This window comes from Pezoporus flaviventris, unplaced genomic scaffold (assembly GCF_033815535.1).
Source record: "Pezoporus flaviventris isolate CSIRO_AGI_PZ_B2104156 unplaced genomic scaffold, CSIRO_AGI_Pfla_v1 ptg000025l, whole genome shotgun sequence".
Classification (NCBI taxonomy): Eukaryota; Metazoa; Chordata; class Aves; order Psittaciformes; family Psittacidae; genus Pezoporus; species Pezoporus flaviventris.
In genome coordinates, this window is record NW_026892573.1 from 31719417 (window position 1) to 31736384 (window position 16968).

The 16968-nt window shown below is 43.0% G+C and overlaps 1 protein-coding gene across 11 annotated transcripts in view; it reads left to right on the forward strand.

Moving 5' to 3' along the window:
• TENM4 (teneurin transmembrane protein 4) overlaps positions 1 to 16968 on the forward strand; it is a 759599-nt gene that overhangs the window by 604668 nt on the left and 137963 nt on the right. For all 11 annotated transcript variants that reach the window (XM_061458042.1, XM_061458041.1, XM_061458044.1 and 8 more), the window contains one exon: positions 2056 to 2256. In XM_061458042.1, the coding sequence (XP_061314026.1) occupies positions 2056 to 2256 (201 nt within the window). The remainder of the gene's footprint in view (positions 1 to 2055; positions 2257 to 16968) is intronic.

Genomic DNA, 16968 nt, shown 5'->3' on the forward strand with positions numbered 1-16968 from the left:
TTTTGTGAGCTCTGCTTTCCTGCCCTGCTCCCCATCTCTGCTCCTCCCAGAGCTGAGCAGCTAAATTTGTCGAGCAGAACTCCCTAAAAATAAACCTTTGTACTCCAAATCCACTAAGCAATTGATTAAGAAGAAAGCAGAAGCCTGTAATCCTGTCCCAGGGCCCTTCTGATGGTGCAGAAAGCCTAAAGAGATACAGCTAGTGAGGCTGAGATTAAAGTAACCATTGTGTGTGACATTTTCTGAAAGGGCTCATTTCAACATGAAAAATGGCCTTGGGATTATGATAAATGGGGGGTTCTGACATGCACATTCCCCTCTTATAATCGCCTGTGTTCGAGCTGAGATAGCAGATTGTCTGCCTCCTGCAATGGAGCCCCTGTAAAACTCACCTTTTTTCCCAATTGACCTTCAGAGGGGATGATTAATTGCCTGGAGGTAGCCTCTTGTCAGTTAGCCTGTGATCTTTGTTCCCTATGTTCAAACCATCTGTGGAGAACGTATACAGGGCTGCTGGTCCATCTCTTAGTCCTTTTCATACTTATTACTGCTGAGAAAGAACAGGGCCAGGGCTTCAAGGGTCTCATGCTAAAATTGGCACCCGAGCTCCCAGCTCACTCACAGCGAAGGAGATTTATAGACTCATCCTTTCCAGCCTCTTACAATCTTCAGCTGTGAGCAGGGCTCTGGGAATCAAACAAAACCCCAAAAGCTCTCACGTGCCTTGGGATTGTAATAGGTGAGCCATTACTTGTCAGGCTGAGAAGGGTTTGAGAAGCCAAGGAATTACCTGAGCAGCTGTTGTGTATCCTTTTAACGTTTCTGGATCTTAAGCAGGTCATTGGGATTCTGATTAGCTTTTATACGAGGGGAAGAAACAGACCACAAACCTGCTGGGTGTGTGGCGGTGTGTTCTGCTCTTTTCTATTAGGAGCTGGACAGCATTCACTTTGCTGCTTAGCCAGACACTTGTCACTGGTCCCCAGGGTGCTGCCACACACCCTTACAAGAGGTGGGGAGAATTTCTTTAGGCTGTTCTATGAGCTTTTATATACAAAGAGATGATTGACTCCTCCAATCCTTTACTTGGGTGTCATAGGTTTTGATTGCTGGGTGAAAATCCCCCCATGGGCAGGGTTATCTGATAGCTGTCTCCAAAACACATCACTCAGGAAGCAGGTAGCACTACATCCAGCCTTTCGGTGTGCATCGCGATACCCTGTAACTGAAGGGTCTCAAGTCTTGGTAGGAAGGTGCCTCTTTGAGTGGGGAAGCCACCAGAACATAAAAGAATATTATTAATAAGTCAAAAATTAAACCATCAGGACTAAAAATATATGATTTTGTTGAATTCCTACTCCAGAAAACTCTCAAAGGATCTATTTAATGTGAAATTTATGTAAGTGTCTGTGAAACCTGTATAGATTTCAGCACGCTCTTCAATTTCAGCATGTCTTTTGCTGAATAAGGACATTAACTTCTGCTGAATCTTTGTGTAAAATTCTCTCTCGGAAAAAACTAGAGCTCAGCTTTGAATTCATTAGCAATAGTAATTTAGGTTATTCTAATGGAATAAATGGAGGCATGATATGTGTGCAGGAGAATATTACTCTTATTCTATTCTTAATTGATATTAGGCTGTTCTTACCAGGAGGATCATTTATTTAGGCCTGGATAAAAGAGTTGAATAATTGAATTTTTCTCTGCTTTCCGTGACACTGTTTTAGGTCTCACTGCCTCTTTGGGACACTGTCTTCTTGCTCTACTTAAAGATGTCCCTGCTTCTTGCAGGGGAAATTGGACTAAATGACCTTTGAAGGTCCACTGCAGCCCAAACTGTCCGACGATTCTTGCATGAGGCATCTGCTTTGTGCACAATGGGGCTTTGCTTTCTGGTTGGAGCCTTGAGGTACTATATAGAATCATAGAATTGTTAGTGTTGGAAAGGACCTAAAGATATATAAGTAGCTTTATGTAGATGGCAGTCTGATGGCTTTTTCTCATGAAATCCACATTTGCTTTCCCTATCTGTATCCTCTTTCTTCTCCCATATAGTGGACTGCATGGATCCTACCTGCTCGGGACGAGGCGTGTGCGTGCGAGGAGAGTGTCACTGTTCAGTGGGCTGGGGAGGAACAAACTGTGAGACCCCAAGAGCCACTTGTCTGGACCAATGCTCCGGCCATGGGACCTTCCTCCCGGATACTGGACTCTGCAGCTGCGATCCCAACTGGACTGGACATGATTGCTCAATCGGTAACGTCAGCAGTGACTTACTGCTGGGTCTTGTTTGCTTTAAACTGTGAAACATTCAGGCTTTGATCTGCTATAGAAGTGCTATAAATGTGTTCCAGTAAAGCACATGTAGGCATGACTGGAAGCAGAAATGCCAGAGCTCAACTACATAAATAATTCTGCTTCCATTGCTGAGCGTAGAGTAATATAATAAATAACCCCATTAAAGCCACCTAGGCTTGCTATTGTTCATTATGTTGCTATGAATGTAATCGATGGTCTACATATAACTGCTTGTTCTGGTGTTAGTTCTTGATGAATCCCAGTAGCCACCAAAGGGTCTGGTTTGCTATTTAGGAGATGAGTAAATATTCCTTAGGTGGCTGCAAACAAGAAGGAGAAGATGGCAATCCTTCAAGTTTCATTTCCCTTTGGAATTCAAAGGCTGTGCTTTTCTAGGCTCAGCTAGAGGATGATGAGTGTCACATGAGGTTCATATAAGACTGTAGCACTGTCCCCTGTCAAGTAAATAGTAAGTGGTACTTCTACAGGCTAGAAGTATTTAATAATACAAGCACCTACCAAGTAGATAGATGCTTATGGGCAGTTTTGTGTAGGTTTGGAGCTGTGACCTTCCTTCATCTTGCTCAAAACCTGCATCAGGTATCTGAAATGAAGGCTAAAGAAAAAAAAACATTCAGGACCCTTTTCTTCCAAATGCAATTAGTTTTTAGAGGCCACACTGAGAAATGCTGCAATATGTTAAATACTCAGAACATATGGAACATAAGTCTTCTGGCTTTTGTGCTCACAAACAAGAGACTACAGCAGTAACAGCTTCTTTACCTTGCACAGCTGGGGTAGAACTAGGCCAAAAATCCAGGGCAGCTCTGTATAGGCAATGAAATGAGGTTAATTTTGAGCAAAGTGACCAAAAAAAGCACCTGTTAGGAGGCTGCATACAATGGAAAAATCACATAAACTGCATTTTCACTAAGGAATTACTACCATGTGTAAAGAAAATCAGGTTAACTGCTTGCGAGTATTCTAAGAGGGTGACTTCCAAGGATGGGGCAATGTGAATAAAGTGGTACAAAGGATATAAAAAGAAAACCTTTTTGACTATCATCATTCAGGTTAGATGTTAGAAAGCTTCTTGGAAATGAAAACTGAATAAACAAAAGAGGAGGCCTATTTGCCTGGGGCTAAAACTAGGCTGATCACAACTTTTGCAGGTGTAGAGAGGGAAACTATCCAGCGTTGATAGGAGGATAAGTTTAGTGTCAGGCTTTTCCCTTCCCCATATTGATATCTTCAGTTCCATACTCTATGAGTTCCTTTACAAGATCACTATACGGGGAAAAGAAGTGTATTTCTAGTGATTTTGTAGCATAGTTCATAATTGAGTCATTACTCTGAGTTTATCCAGAGGTTTGGGGATTGCAGGGGTGGATTTGGGAAACTGCTTATTTCTACACACAAACAGAATTCACTTTCCCTTTGTTAACCTGCAGGTTCCTGTACAGATGATTTATAAGCTTTCCTTATACTGCTTTTATAAATCCATCTAGTGCAAAGTTTCTTTGGCACTGCGAGGTTATTTGAGACAAACTTGAGCATCATTCCAAGACCTTTTTCCTCACTGAGCTGCTTGTAACATTCAGGTTATTGTGCCTCACAGCTAAAACCACAGCTGAGGTGATTTGTAAACTTCCATTTCTAACCTGGACCTTTCCACTGAATTGATGACTTAGTTTGAAAGACAGAGTTACTCACAGGATGCATGGTGCTGTTCTTGCAGGATGAAAATAGAGTGAGCAAGCATGTTAGAATCATAGAATCATAGAATAGTTAGGGTTGGAAAGGACCTTAAGACCTTCAGTTCCAACCCCCCTGCCATGGGCAGGGACACCTTACACTAAATCATATCACCGAAGGCCTCATCCAACCTGGTCTTGAACACTGCCAGGGATGGAGCATTCACAGCCTCCCTGGGCAACCCATTCCAGTGCCTCAGCACCCTAACAGGAAAGAATTTCTTCCTTATATCCAATCTAATATCTTAGTACATGTAACAACACACTGCCACCTATGCAGCATGGAGGTACTGTAGAAGGGACTAAAGGGGCCAGATTTTCCTTGTCCTATGAAGCAGGACCAAATAGAAGCATTATTAAATGAATGAGCCAAGTACTTGCATAAATCCACCTCGACTCAGCAAAGCAATAAGACCATGTTCAGTCCCAGTGAAATCTCTAGGACTGTGCCTGCGTGGGCTAGTGTCAAGGACAGCCCCTTTTGTAAACCACATTGAGATGCAGACGCTGAGAAGAACAAAATCATCTGGAAACCCAGATTCCATCTTTTAACACTTTCAGATCAAGATTAATGCCTCTCTGAAATCTGTATTCATTTAGAAGGTATCAGTCTGTATGGGATCATAGAATCATAGAATCCCAGAGTGGTTTGGGTTGGAAGGGACCTCAAAGCTCATCCAGCTCCAACCCCCTGCCATGGGCAGGGACACCTTCCACTAGAGCAGCTTGCTCCAAGCCCCCGTGTCCAACTTGCTCCTGAATACTGGCAGGGATGGGGCAGCCACAGCTTCTCTGGGCACCCTGTGCCAGTGCCTCACCTCTGTGTATTGTCATATGTAGAAAGTGAAACCAGACCATCTTTGAACCTTAGACTCAGTCTTTCTAAGCTAAGATTTCACCTGCCTTTAGAAGGAACCTTAGAGGAGCACAGATTGCTGATAAACCCTTTAGTTTTCACAAGATGATAATATTACAGAGATTCCTGTTTCCTGTTTACGGTGTCTTTTTTCATTCCACTTAGCCTGTGTCTGCGTAGAAAATCTGGGCAATTCAATTTCTTGTGAATTCTACTCTGCACTGCATTACAGGAAGAAGTAATGATACTGGGGAGGGTTTGTTTTATAAGTGTAACCGCTACCAGTATATCTGGTGATAGGGCTGAGATATATCTGACACAGGGCTGCTGCCATACTACCTCAGATTTTCACTCTGGAACACTGCTTCTTAAACATGCTTCACCTCTTCATGCACAGTTCAGTTTCTTAGGATCCTGTTTCCCTCAGTATGCACTTCTTTTTTGGTAGATCCTTAAGTAGAAAGAAAGCCTTTTGGAGCAAGGTGCAGAGGTAAGTCCAGAGGTATCCTGTACTGAGCAGCAAAAGGGGCGTTTTGATTTCTCCATGGGAGAATTAAATCCCTTCCCTTTTACATCTTAGTACTGTTGCACAAGCAAATATAAAAGGGTCCTTTATAACCCAGTACAAGAAATATAATTAAGGATTATCTTATTATATTAATATTATATTATCTTATTATATTAATTGGGGGTTGGAACTAGATGATCTTAAGGTCCTTTCCAACCCTAACTATTCTATGAGTCTATGAAACACCCATCCCAACCCTGTTTTTCCAGGGTCTGCCATCACAGATCCTCTGTATCCCAGGGTTTTGGTGACCTATCTCCCTTCACCTCTTAATAAGCCCTAGCAAAGGACTTCATTCTCCAAGTTCTGGCAACTCATTACAGGGCAGCTCTCTTGACCTCTTGTTGTCTGAGTATAGTGGCAAGAAGGGAATGGCCTGTGCTGCAATGTGAAATTGAACTTACTATGTGATATAGTCTCATTCTTGACCTATTCAAACTGGACTAGGTATTGCTGGCTAATCAAGAGGCAACAAGCTATGCACTATAAGACATATTTTCTGAGTGCAAGGAAATGAAGAGGTGAGTCAGGTTATTTGAATTTGGGAATGCACTGTTTCCCAGAGGGATCTCCCTGATGCATCAGTCCAATCCCAGGCATATCGAAACAATATTATGCTTGGATGCAAAATCATTCTTGAAAGAATTAAGTGATCTGGTGTTGCCCTTCCCTCTCCTCAAATTTAAATCAGTGATTTTCACCCTGTTCTGTGCTCGGTAGTTGACATCTTGACATGCCTGATATTCACTAGTATCATTGGGAAGCTGATTATACAAAGCAGCAATAGAAATTATGCTCTGTGTATAATAAGTGTACTGACTTTTTCTGGGCAGTTGACAGTGGTTGTACATTGACCTGCATACAGATAAGGATTCCTTCTCAATCACTCATTTGTAATGACTCACTTTATGCATGGTTGACATCCAGTGAAGTGCTTCAGACCCTTAAAAGTACACTGGAGAAGAGCAGTAATTAGAATAGGACTTTGTATATGGTGGTCCTAAATTGGCAGCGGAGATATAAAATCATGGGCTGTGCTTTTAATGATAGGAGTTGGGGACTGGAAGATGGGATTCAGTAAAGAAATTAGAAGTTAGGATGTTTTATTCCACATTTTGAAAAGGCAAAGAGAACAAACCTGACCAGAGACTGGGGCTAGGCTTGCATGGCTGCGTCTCATGAAATCTGGTAGCTTGATCCTATTTATACCAACATAGAATCCCAGACTGGTTTGTGTTGGAAGGGACCTTAAAGCTCATCCAGCTCCAGCCCCTGCCACGGGCAGGGACACCTTCCATTAGAGCAGCTTGCTCCAAGCCCCTGTGTCCAACCTGGCCTTGAACACTGCCAGGGATGGGGCAGCCACAGCTTCTCTGGACAAAATTTCATCCTAAAGTCAAGTCATGCCCAAGGCCACCAAGATAAAAATCCATCCTTGGAAAATGCTCATATAATTCCTCCTTTAAACAATCCTTTTCTTCATTAAGGGGTAAAAATGTTTCTGTAAAAGATGGATACTACATCATCGGTTATGTGATATCAACTTGTACCTTACTGCAGGCTAGAGCCTTCTTTAATGCCTAAGAACTCAGTGATTTGTCTTTTTCTTAGCTTTAAACACATGGGGAAGAGCAAGAGAGCAAAATCTCAGGATACAACACGTGAAATTGATAAAAATCCATATATTTTAGATCTTAAGGACCTAAGAAAAAGTTATTTGGCACAGCTTGTAATCAAATGCCACTTGGAATGATCTTCCTTCTGCTTGTAGCTTGTTTGTCTCAGTACCCTTGCAATGTAGTGAGAAACACTAGTCTGGAGCAATTGAAATTATGGGAGCAAAGGGTCTTCAAAGCTCAGCTTCAGAAGGTACCATCAGAACCCATCCTGGCTCAGTACTAAATTGCAAAACCTCTCCTGAAGGCCTTAACTTGGTCCTTTAACAGTTGTTGAAGGGCAAAACATGTTTTGTACCAGCAGGGATTTCATCCTCAGCCTCGCAGAGCCATAACTTGCTGATCTGTGAACTTGTGATCTTCCCCATTTTATTTGTGTGGTTGTGTGGAGAGAAGACTTCTCTCCTAGGGAACCATCCTGAAACCAGGTCAGGAATAAAGTACATGCAGCCCAGCGCTGCTACCCAAGGCTATCACAGGCTCTGCTTTGTGAACTGTGAAGGAATAAGCGAACCCGGAGAGTCAACAGTGTTAACAGGAACTATCACTGTACAAAACATAAAGGTTTTGATGTAGTTGGGATTGTGAGTGCAGATTTTAGCCTACCCATTGCCAAGATGAACTTATCCTTTAAGGTCTTCTAAGCTTTTTATTAAAAATGCAATAAAAGACTAAAACCAGCCAAAACATTTGAAGTAAAAGTACTGAGGGAGGCTTTCATTTGAATACCCTTTTACTCCCTTGCCCTTTGTTTATTGAAAATGCCTATAAGGAGACCCTTGTGTGGTGAAGGAAAAAGAGTAATGGTTGATATAAGTTGTTGTTATTTCTGTGAGGAGTCCAATTCTTCTAAAGTCCAAATATCTTTGTGGTCAGCAGATGGAAAGGGCACACTAAAGGCAGGGAGAAAACTCACACTAAGATAGAAAATACAACTTCCATTTCAAATACAGATCCCTACTTCCAATCTGATAGCTGAGAAATCATGCCCTGGCCAAGCAGAGATCCATCAAACTTCTGACAGCTTCAGGATGAATTTAGGTTCTTACTTTAAGGCACTTCTCTGCAGCAGTCCATGCAGTCTTGGTCACATACAATGACAAAGGGAAAGATGAATGGACTGAAAGCTTGTGTTCTAGCTGTTGTTTGAACTTGGCCAAAACCAGTGGAAATGGTGATTTCATCAGTCTGGCTTCGACCATTAGATCACAAGATGTTGGGTCTGATTAGGTCATGTCTCAGGCTGAGAATAGCATATGTCCAGTGGTGTAAGAAGCAAGTGCTGGTCTCCACTGACCTTTAGGCATAACTGTGATGAGTAAATCTTCTTTCTCTTGTATCAGCTGTACCAGCATCAGTGCAAATTTATGGACCCGCTCAATGGGCAATGGATGGACTATTTCATTCCCTATTGGTTTTCTCCAACAATTAGGGCTAATTCCCAGCAAGCCTGTTTTAGTTCAGTATTCCTCCCTATCTATCGCCAAATGTGACCTCAGCAGTTCCACCATGAAGCTGTATTTGTTTGGATCAGTTGTGCTTTGTGTTGTGGACTTTATTGACTGAAAACAACAGTGATGGACTGGACCATGTGGGGTTCATGTTAACTTGGCTAGTTTGAAGAATAGATCTTTCACAGCACCACAACACAATAAATATTCCACGGTTAAGCGGCTCCCATTAAAACGGTGTTTTGAGAGTGGTTAAGCAATTGTATCACTAAAAGCTCATGAGTCTCAGATGAGCAAATTTTGACTAATTCTCTGACTTTTCTTTTATATAAAGGAGCCTTAAGAGTCATTACAGTTTCTGGCCTTACATCATGCCAACATGGGGGCTGGGCATCATTTAGCCTTTTCTCTGCAATCACTATCTGTTGGGAAATTGCTGCTTTTTAAACAACATTAAGTCACTTCTTTGGCATAGTAAGTGTAATCCAGCTGTCACTGAGGATAAAACTACTGTCCTGCAAGACTGATGAGAACTGGTTCTTTACATTCTCTTAAGATAGAACCAGTTATCTTCTGTTTCTTAATAAAGCCAGCTGAGAATCTGAAACATTATGGTCATTGCATGGAATAGGTCATGATTGTAAAGCCATAGGAATCAGTGGGTATTTCTGCAGGCTTAGAATTACTCTGTGGCAGTAATGCAGCCTCTGAACTGAAGTACCTGATGTTCAGTAAGTTTGGCCCATCAGTCTCTAAGCAGCTCACACTGTGTATACATCCTCCATGTTTTGTGAGTCTAGCCCTCAGGTTCTGACTATTCCCTCTTTTATCCAGGATACTGCTGGAATATCAAGGTGGATACTTGTGTGTGGTCAGGCTCTGCCTGTGATCTACCTTAACTAGGCTGGATCAAGATGGTCCTCTCATACCTCACTAATTTAGCTCAGCAAGGATGCTCTTAGGTTCGATGTCATGGCTTCTCCACTTGAAATCACACAATTCCATGCTACTGGTGATGGATTGCTCTTGCAAATGTGACCTTACACTCTAACTGGAGCTCATCGTGATCAGAGTTTCTGCACAGGTTTATTGGATGTTTTCAGCATCATCAAATCATGTTTTCATTCCAATTTAGAATGGCTGAGATGAAATAATAGGGGAAATAATCTAGGAGTCAGTAAAACAGAGTAACATAAAGAATAGCACAAGAGCAGTGATTGACATATTGTGGGTTGGTGTCTACTGAAGGCCAGGAACCCCTGATTTAATAAGCTGTCTGAAGTGGATGCGCTGGATTTAGTGCAGCCTCTCTTCCCCCTTCCAAGTTGCAAGGTGTTCATGGTCTAAAAGCCATCGTCACAATTTGCACCAATGAGCACCTTCCTAATGATCTTGACAGATGAAAGTTTGAAAGGGCTTTGGAAAGAGCTTTGCTTCCGTTCTGTACAAGTGATCCTTCCAGCCTGGTGTTGAGCATATGGACAGCACAGCAAACGCAAAGCTTTTGGATCAGCTGCTGCTGTGTCCTGTTTGTGTGGATAGGCAGGCATATAATAAACTCCTATGGAGCCAGGCTGAGAGAGCTGGACTGGGTCAGCCTGGAGAAGAGAAGGCTCCTGAAGGGGAGACCTGAGAGCAGCTCCAGTGACTAAAGGGGCTGCAGGAAAGCTGGAGAGGGGCTTGGGACGAGGGCCTGTAGGGACAGGCCAGGGGGAATGGCTTGAACCTGCCAGAGGGGAGACTATGCTGAGCTCTTAGGCAGAAGCTCTTCCCTGTGAGGGTGCTGAGGCGCTGGCACAGGGTGCCCAGAGAAACTGTGGCTGCCCCATCCGTGGCAGTGTTCAAGGCCAGGTTGGACACAGGGGCTTGGAGCAAGCTGCTCTAGTGGAAGGGGTCCCTGCTTGTGGCAGGGGTTGGAGCTGGATGAGCTTTAAGGTCCCTTTCAACCCAAACCAGTCTGGGGTTCTATGAAACTGTCCTGGTTCAGGGTGGTATTTAGTTTCCAGCTGGGGTTAAACCACAGCAGAAACCATTGTGGCGCTGTCTATATAGTAGTGCCAAGCTCTGAGCAAGGGGACCCCAAGCAAATCTAGTTTGGGATTACTGCAGCAGACACATTTGTAAATGCTCTGTTGAATTTCTTTTAGACAAAACCAAACTGTATAGGATTGGAAAAGAAATTAGTTCTTTTTAACGACTGTAAGCACGAGCAAAAGGCTTTTCTAATGTCAAATCATCTCCTCCTTATAGACACAGAAAGGAAATTAGTCCAGAGAAGAAGAATCCTTGTTAGGAACTTCATTTAATACATTAGGAATTGTTTCTTCTCTGGGAAGCTCTAACTCCCATCCCAGAAAGCACAGAGATCCAATTAAGCATCAAAGAGAAAAACCTAATCCTGCACATTGGGATATTTGTTTTTATGCAGCAAATCCTAGTGCCAAGGCTGAAGCCCATCCGTCCCTGACATTTCATGTCCTGCCATTCCACAGCAAGAGCCAGTGTAAAATAAAGTTCAGAATAATAAATAAAGGGAAGATTGACATGAGGACAAAAGTAAATCACAGCTATAGAAGAGATTCTTTAGACACTGTGTGATGGTCAGTCCCACGCATTTAAAGCAAAAATGAAAATAGGGTATAAATATTGTAGAAACTACAGGCTGGTAAAAGGCAGCAGACCAGTTTAATGGAATTTCATCTCCCTGAGTTACAGCTTTTCAGACAAGAGCTGGAAAACCTTTATGCAAATCTGAAGCGAGCTGAAATTGCACTCAGAAGAGAGCTTTCTTTTGACAGACATCCCAATTGTACCACTGTACATAGCGCAGCTGCACAGATTGGGTGAGAGCTGTGATCCATTAGCCCAGGGATGGCTAATGACTGCTCCTGTTCTTCCTGTTCCTATTTCTAGCAAGAACTCCCAAGAGTCCCATTGTGTAGGTGCAGTATGTTTACAGAGTAAGAGGCTCAGCCATACATCAGCTGAAGTATTTTACTATACCTAACTCCTTCCTTACTCATTTGAGAGACGGAAAGTGAGCTGAGGGCAGTTATGGGACAGACCTCCTGGATCTGCTCAGCAGCTGCTCTGTGAACATTTCATCTCCATCTGCATTCCTGATCTGAACCTCCAGAGAGAGATGAGACCCAGCAGAGGATTTGCCAAAGCCTTTCAGTTAAACACAAAGCTGTTTATGCAAGCAAAGAACTCAACAGCAGAAGGAAAATGGGGGAAAGGGCTGAGGTGGGGTTAATCTTTTGTGTCTAGTTGAGGGCCAGGGATGGGTGCTTTTGTTTATCAGGGATTTCCACTAACTCCTCTCATAGTTATAGGCAGCTCAGCCAGCTCAACTGCACAGAGTGAAAACTCTCCTCTTCTGTTATGCACGTTTTATGCCTCCTTTGCACATACCCCTCCTTTTCTGCAAGTGCAGAGTTGTCCCTTCTGCACATGAATTGAAGACCTCTACTCAGTGGTCCTTCTGCAAAGCCTGGCAACATCAGAAATAGGCCAACTGAGGCATTGTAACAGGGTCATGCTGTAATGCGGGATATGCATTCCCCAGTGCAGTCACTCTGGGATGCTCCTCAGGACTTCAGTAGGTGAAAACTTACGTGTCCTATCATAGGATCAGAAAATCCCAGGTTGGAAGGGACCTCAAGGATCATCTGGTCCAACCTTTCCTGGGAAAGCATGACCTAGACTGGATGGCCCACCACCCTGTCCAGCCCACTCAACACTGGGGAGTCACCATTTTCCTGGGGAGCTTATTGCAGTGGCTGATTGTTCTCACTGGGAAAACTTTTCTTCTTGTGTCCAACTGGAATCTCCCCAGCAATAAATTCTACCCATTACCTGTCTTTTCCATGTAACTCCTTGTAAAATGGGAGTCTCCATCTTCTCCATAGCCACCCTATAAATACTGGACCAAGTGTTGAGTCACATTTCAAAACCATTGTTGAAGGTCAGTGTCCATCCTGATGATGTTAGCAAAGCTGATGGATTCCTTTTCGGTCCCTGGAGAGCATCTTTTAATCTTGATTTCCTCATCTATAGGAAGGAAATAAGTAACTATTACCTTTCAGAGATATTCAGTTTGCTGAGCTATATAATATGCATTGAGATCCTTGAGTGGAGTGGACCGTTGTCTCAGTACCAGACAGTTGATTACACTCCTAAAAGCAAACAGGTTTTATATTTATTGGCATAAATAATAGTAAAAATTTCTACCTTAGTAATATTTGCCTAATTCATGCCTGGTTTAAAAATAGGCAAACAAATTATTTGTATAAAGGTGTTAAATTACGGAGACCTTGCTTTTAGGATGTGATCTCTGATGGCAAAAACACATGACCTTCAATTGATGATGCTGACACAAGTTGTACAACCGTTCCCCAATCCCTACTGAAACAGGGTGGTTTTCAGAGGATTTTGTGCTACGGATTTGTTACTGGCAAGCACAGCAAGTTCAGACCTCACCTTTCAGCTTTTGTCTTGCTCCAGGGTTGAACCTTTCCTTAGAACACGTGTAAAAAGGATGGGTTTAAAAGCTAATGAGCTTTATGTCTTCCTCAGTTCCAGCAGAGGAGTTCATATGTCACTACTTATGAGTTATCAAATCCCATAAATGTGTTTCATAACACTGCAAAATGTCTTTTATTATGAATGTATTTAGCACTTTGCTGCTATCTAAATCATCCCAATCATGAACCTTCTGGGTTTTCCATCCATATCTTTATATTAGATGATTTCCCCATAGCTTCCCTTCTAAAGCAAACTCAGGCTGCGAAAACAAGGCTTTAGCTCCTCACCAGACTCAGCTTTTCAGCTCCGTGCAGTCCCTCTTTCCTTGCTTCTTTTCCTGTAAGATCTGTCTGAGGCTGGAAAGTGCCTCAGATGAAGCGACCTGAAATGGGAAACCCTCAGTTAAGACACCTTGTTAATTATTAAATTCTCTATGAATATGCTGAAGGTCACTGGAACTGCCCCAGTTTTCAGGAAGCTCTCAGCAATCACACCTGCTCTTATATTTTAGCACTAAATCCATATTTATTAAAGGATTTAGCAGGCAGGTCAGAAGCAGCTAAATCTCTGCTTCTGCATCCCATGAATGCTAAAGGAAAACGTTCATCTGCATTGCTCTCCTCTAAGCTGGAAAGCTTTAAACCGTTGTCAAGCCAATTTTAGGATTTTCAGGGGATAGGGGTAAACATGTAAAAATGGATTTGCCATAAATGAAGCACAAATTGACATCATTATCCCTTTCCCAACCCAATTCTTTAATGCTATGTGAATATAATAGGAGATTCTGGTTTAGGCCACTTCCTATGTTGGCAGCTACCGTGTCTGTTACATCAATTAAAGAGGGCCACGAACAAAGCATTACACTGGTGGCTAGTGTTTGATAGGTTTCTTTTCCCTCTTCTGGAATATCAAAGGCAATATAGCAGACTCTTTCTTCTCAAGGGGACAGATTTGGGGCAGGTTTTAGCAGGATATGCAAAAAAAGGAAGAGAAAGAAAGAATCAGGTGCGAGGGGTTTAGTTGTATGAGTAATTGCTTTAGTATTCTTACTTCTAAAGTGCTCTTAATGCACTGTGACCTCGTTACACCTGGCACAGAGCAAACACAGAACAGAAAGGATAATCTTGGCCTAGGACAGTTGAGATTCTTAACCAGTGACAAAAAAAACAGACAGAAATGTGCTGGTGGAGGTGGAATAATATAACAACACAGTGCAATATGGGTAAGTTAAGGCACATCAACAGCTGCGGTCAAGATTTTGGGTAGGTTTCATGGGGATTAAGGTTTTTAAGAGAGCCTGATGCAACCTTTACAGACCAAAGGGAAATCTCCCCTCAGATCATGAGGAGGTAATGAAAACCAAAAGCCATTTCTCTAAGAAACTAGCCAGTAGGCAGCTGAGGCTGGTCCCAAGGGCTGGTTCCCATTAGGAGTGAGCAGTGATGAAACAGAGCAGGTCCTGAAACTGATGATGAATCACTTCTATTTGGATTATTTGCATGAAAATTAACCAGAATCTTGTTAAAATGGCATTATCTTTTTAGAAGGATAATGTTAATGATGCATTTGAGATGGGTGAATCACCCAAAACTCAACAGTGCCTTGAGCACAGGCTGCTCCAGGAGTTCTCCATGTGAGGTAAATCACCTCTGGAGCCACTTTTCTTTCCTCCTTGACCCAGGGCAACTGGGCTCAATGTACTTCTTCATAGGTAAGAGTGGGATGAAACCAGGCAGTGGAAGACACCAATCCAGACATGGTGACAACCCAGATGGTAGAGTAGAAATGAACTCCATTCCTTAGCTAAAACTGTGCATCCATGAATCAGTTGACATTGAAGCCTTGGGTGCCATGGTTTAGTGTGAGGTGTCCCTGCTCATGGCAATGGGATTGGAACTGGATGATCTTAAGGCCCTTTCCAACCCTACCTATTCTATGATTCATATCCAAGAGTGCCCTCTGCGAAGTGCAATTGTCAGGGAGGAAAATACAGGGTATTTACTCAAAGTCCAGGATTTTCCCACAGAGCTGGAGGGGCTGATTGTAACTTCTGACGACAGTAAACCTCACATCAACCCTTAGAACTGAGCACCAAATTTGCTCAGAAGATCCCCTTCCTCCATGGAATTACAGGCAGCCTGGAGAGCTGCACGGTGAGATGTAGTAAAGCACAATGCACCTCTAAGAAAGGATAAGGAATGGCTGAGCTGTTCATACAAACAGTGGAAGAGATTAAAGATGAAAGGAAATACTTAGTCACCTTTGGGGAACAGCTGGTGTGAAAATATTTACCAGGCAGGTTCCTTTTTGCACAAGCACAGCATTCGAACTAAGCTTAAATAGGCAGGAGCAATATAATGCAGCTGGCCAGGCTGTGAATACTGTAATAGGAGAGTTAAAAGCTTTCTGTCTCGTTTGCTCATGCAGCTCAGATGGGAGCTGATCACGTCCTCTGATTTTAACAACAGAATGGGGCAGTGTACCAAGGCAAAACCGCAGCTTGTCGTTAAGACAAGAGGTGGCAAATTCTGTCCCTGGGACTGAATGAGGACACAACGATTCACCTGCCCTTTTCTGTAAATCAGCCTTAAATCGTCTTGATCTGCCTGAAAAAAGAGCTGTATTTAAGTGGAAACTTAATCTGAAATCCATTTTGATCATTTCTTTGAGTGCCAGCAGTAAAGTAAAAGCTACTCTGACTATTTAATCACCCATTAGAAACCTGTGAGCGTTTAAGAGCACCATGTTATAATGGGCCAGGGCGTGCAGCAGGATGTGTGTTGTAAGGCTATTTAAATTGTATGGTACCCATCTATCTTTAAACTGGCAGCTAAATGGAAGATTTAGATTTGAGAGTTCCTGGCTCCTGGTTCGCTGTCAGAAATAATTAAACTACATTTTAGGGAGACTGTCGTAAGTAGTTTGCTTCACAAGTGTTTTTCACAGCTGAGGGTCTTTATTACAGCTCTTGAGGCCTGGGAATCCAAACCACTTTCCTATCCATTATATATGAATTATACATTCATAACCTGGAGGCTGCACTCTCTTGCCTAGCCAGGGGTATGGCTGGGGTCTCAGCTGGGTGGGAGATGAAGCCCCAGATGTTGCCAGTGCTCTGGGTTAGCCTAAGCTCTGTCGGGTTTACATTGTGCAGGGCATGTCCTTCGCCTATGTGTGCAAAACTGCTCCTTGGCAGTGTGTTGTCTGAGGAATGTTGCAGTTGAGATGTAAATGTCCCAGTGGGTTTTCCATCCCTTTTCAGATGAGATTCTGCCTTTCAGAAAGTGCTTTCTTTTTCCTTTCTTCTCTGTTTTTGAATGTCACTCCATTATCCTCCTTTCACACCTTTAAATAACTCCAAGAAGGCTTCTGACTATCCCTCAAAATACCTTCCTTTTTGTCTTCTCTATTTTTGCCTCCACCACCAACCTGTGGTTGACCTACTATGAGCTGCATCTCCTTGTCTTACAGACAGGACTCAAGACTGGCTATCAGGACATCAAGGAGGTCCTGTGCCTGTAGCCCCATTGACTTCTTTATGCCTTGTTTACTTTACCTGCAAGGTTCTGCACCTCGGCTGGGGCAACCCCAGGTAGCATCAGTACAGGCTGGGGGAAGAGGTGTCAGATTGAACACATGAACAAAGGATGGAAACCAATAAGCAGAAGAGTGGTTTCAGTCCAACACTTGGGTTGCCCTATGGTGAAAGACTGCTAGGAAGCATCATAAGCTACAACAACTCTTCACTAGTTTGGGCTAGGGGTAATGAACACGCATGGCTGGGCTCCTGATGTTCATAGCAGGCGCTGTAGTATGGTTTTACCTCCCTTGCATCTAG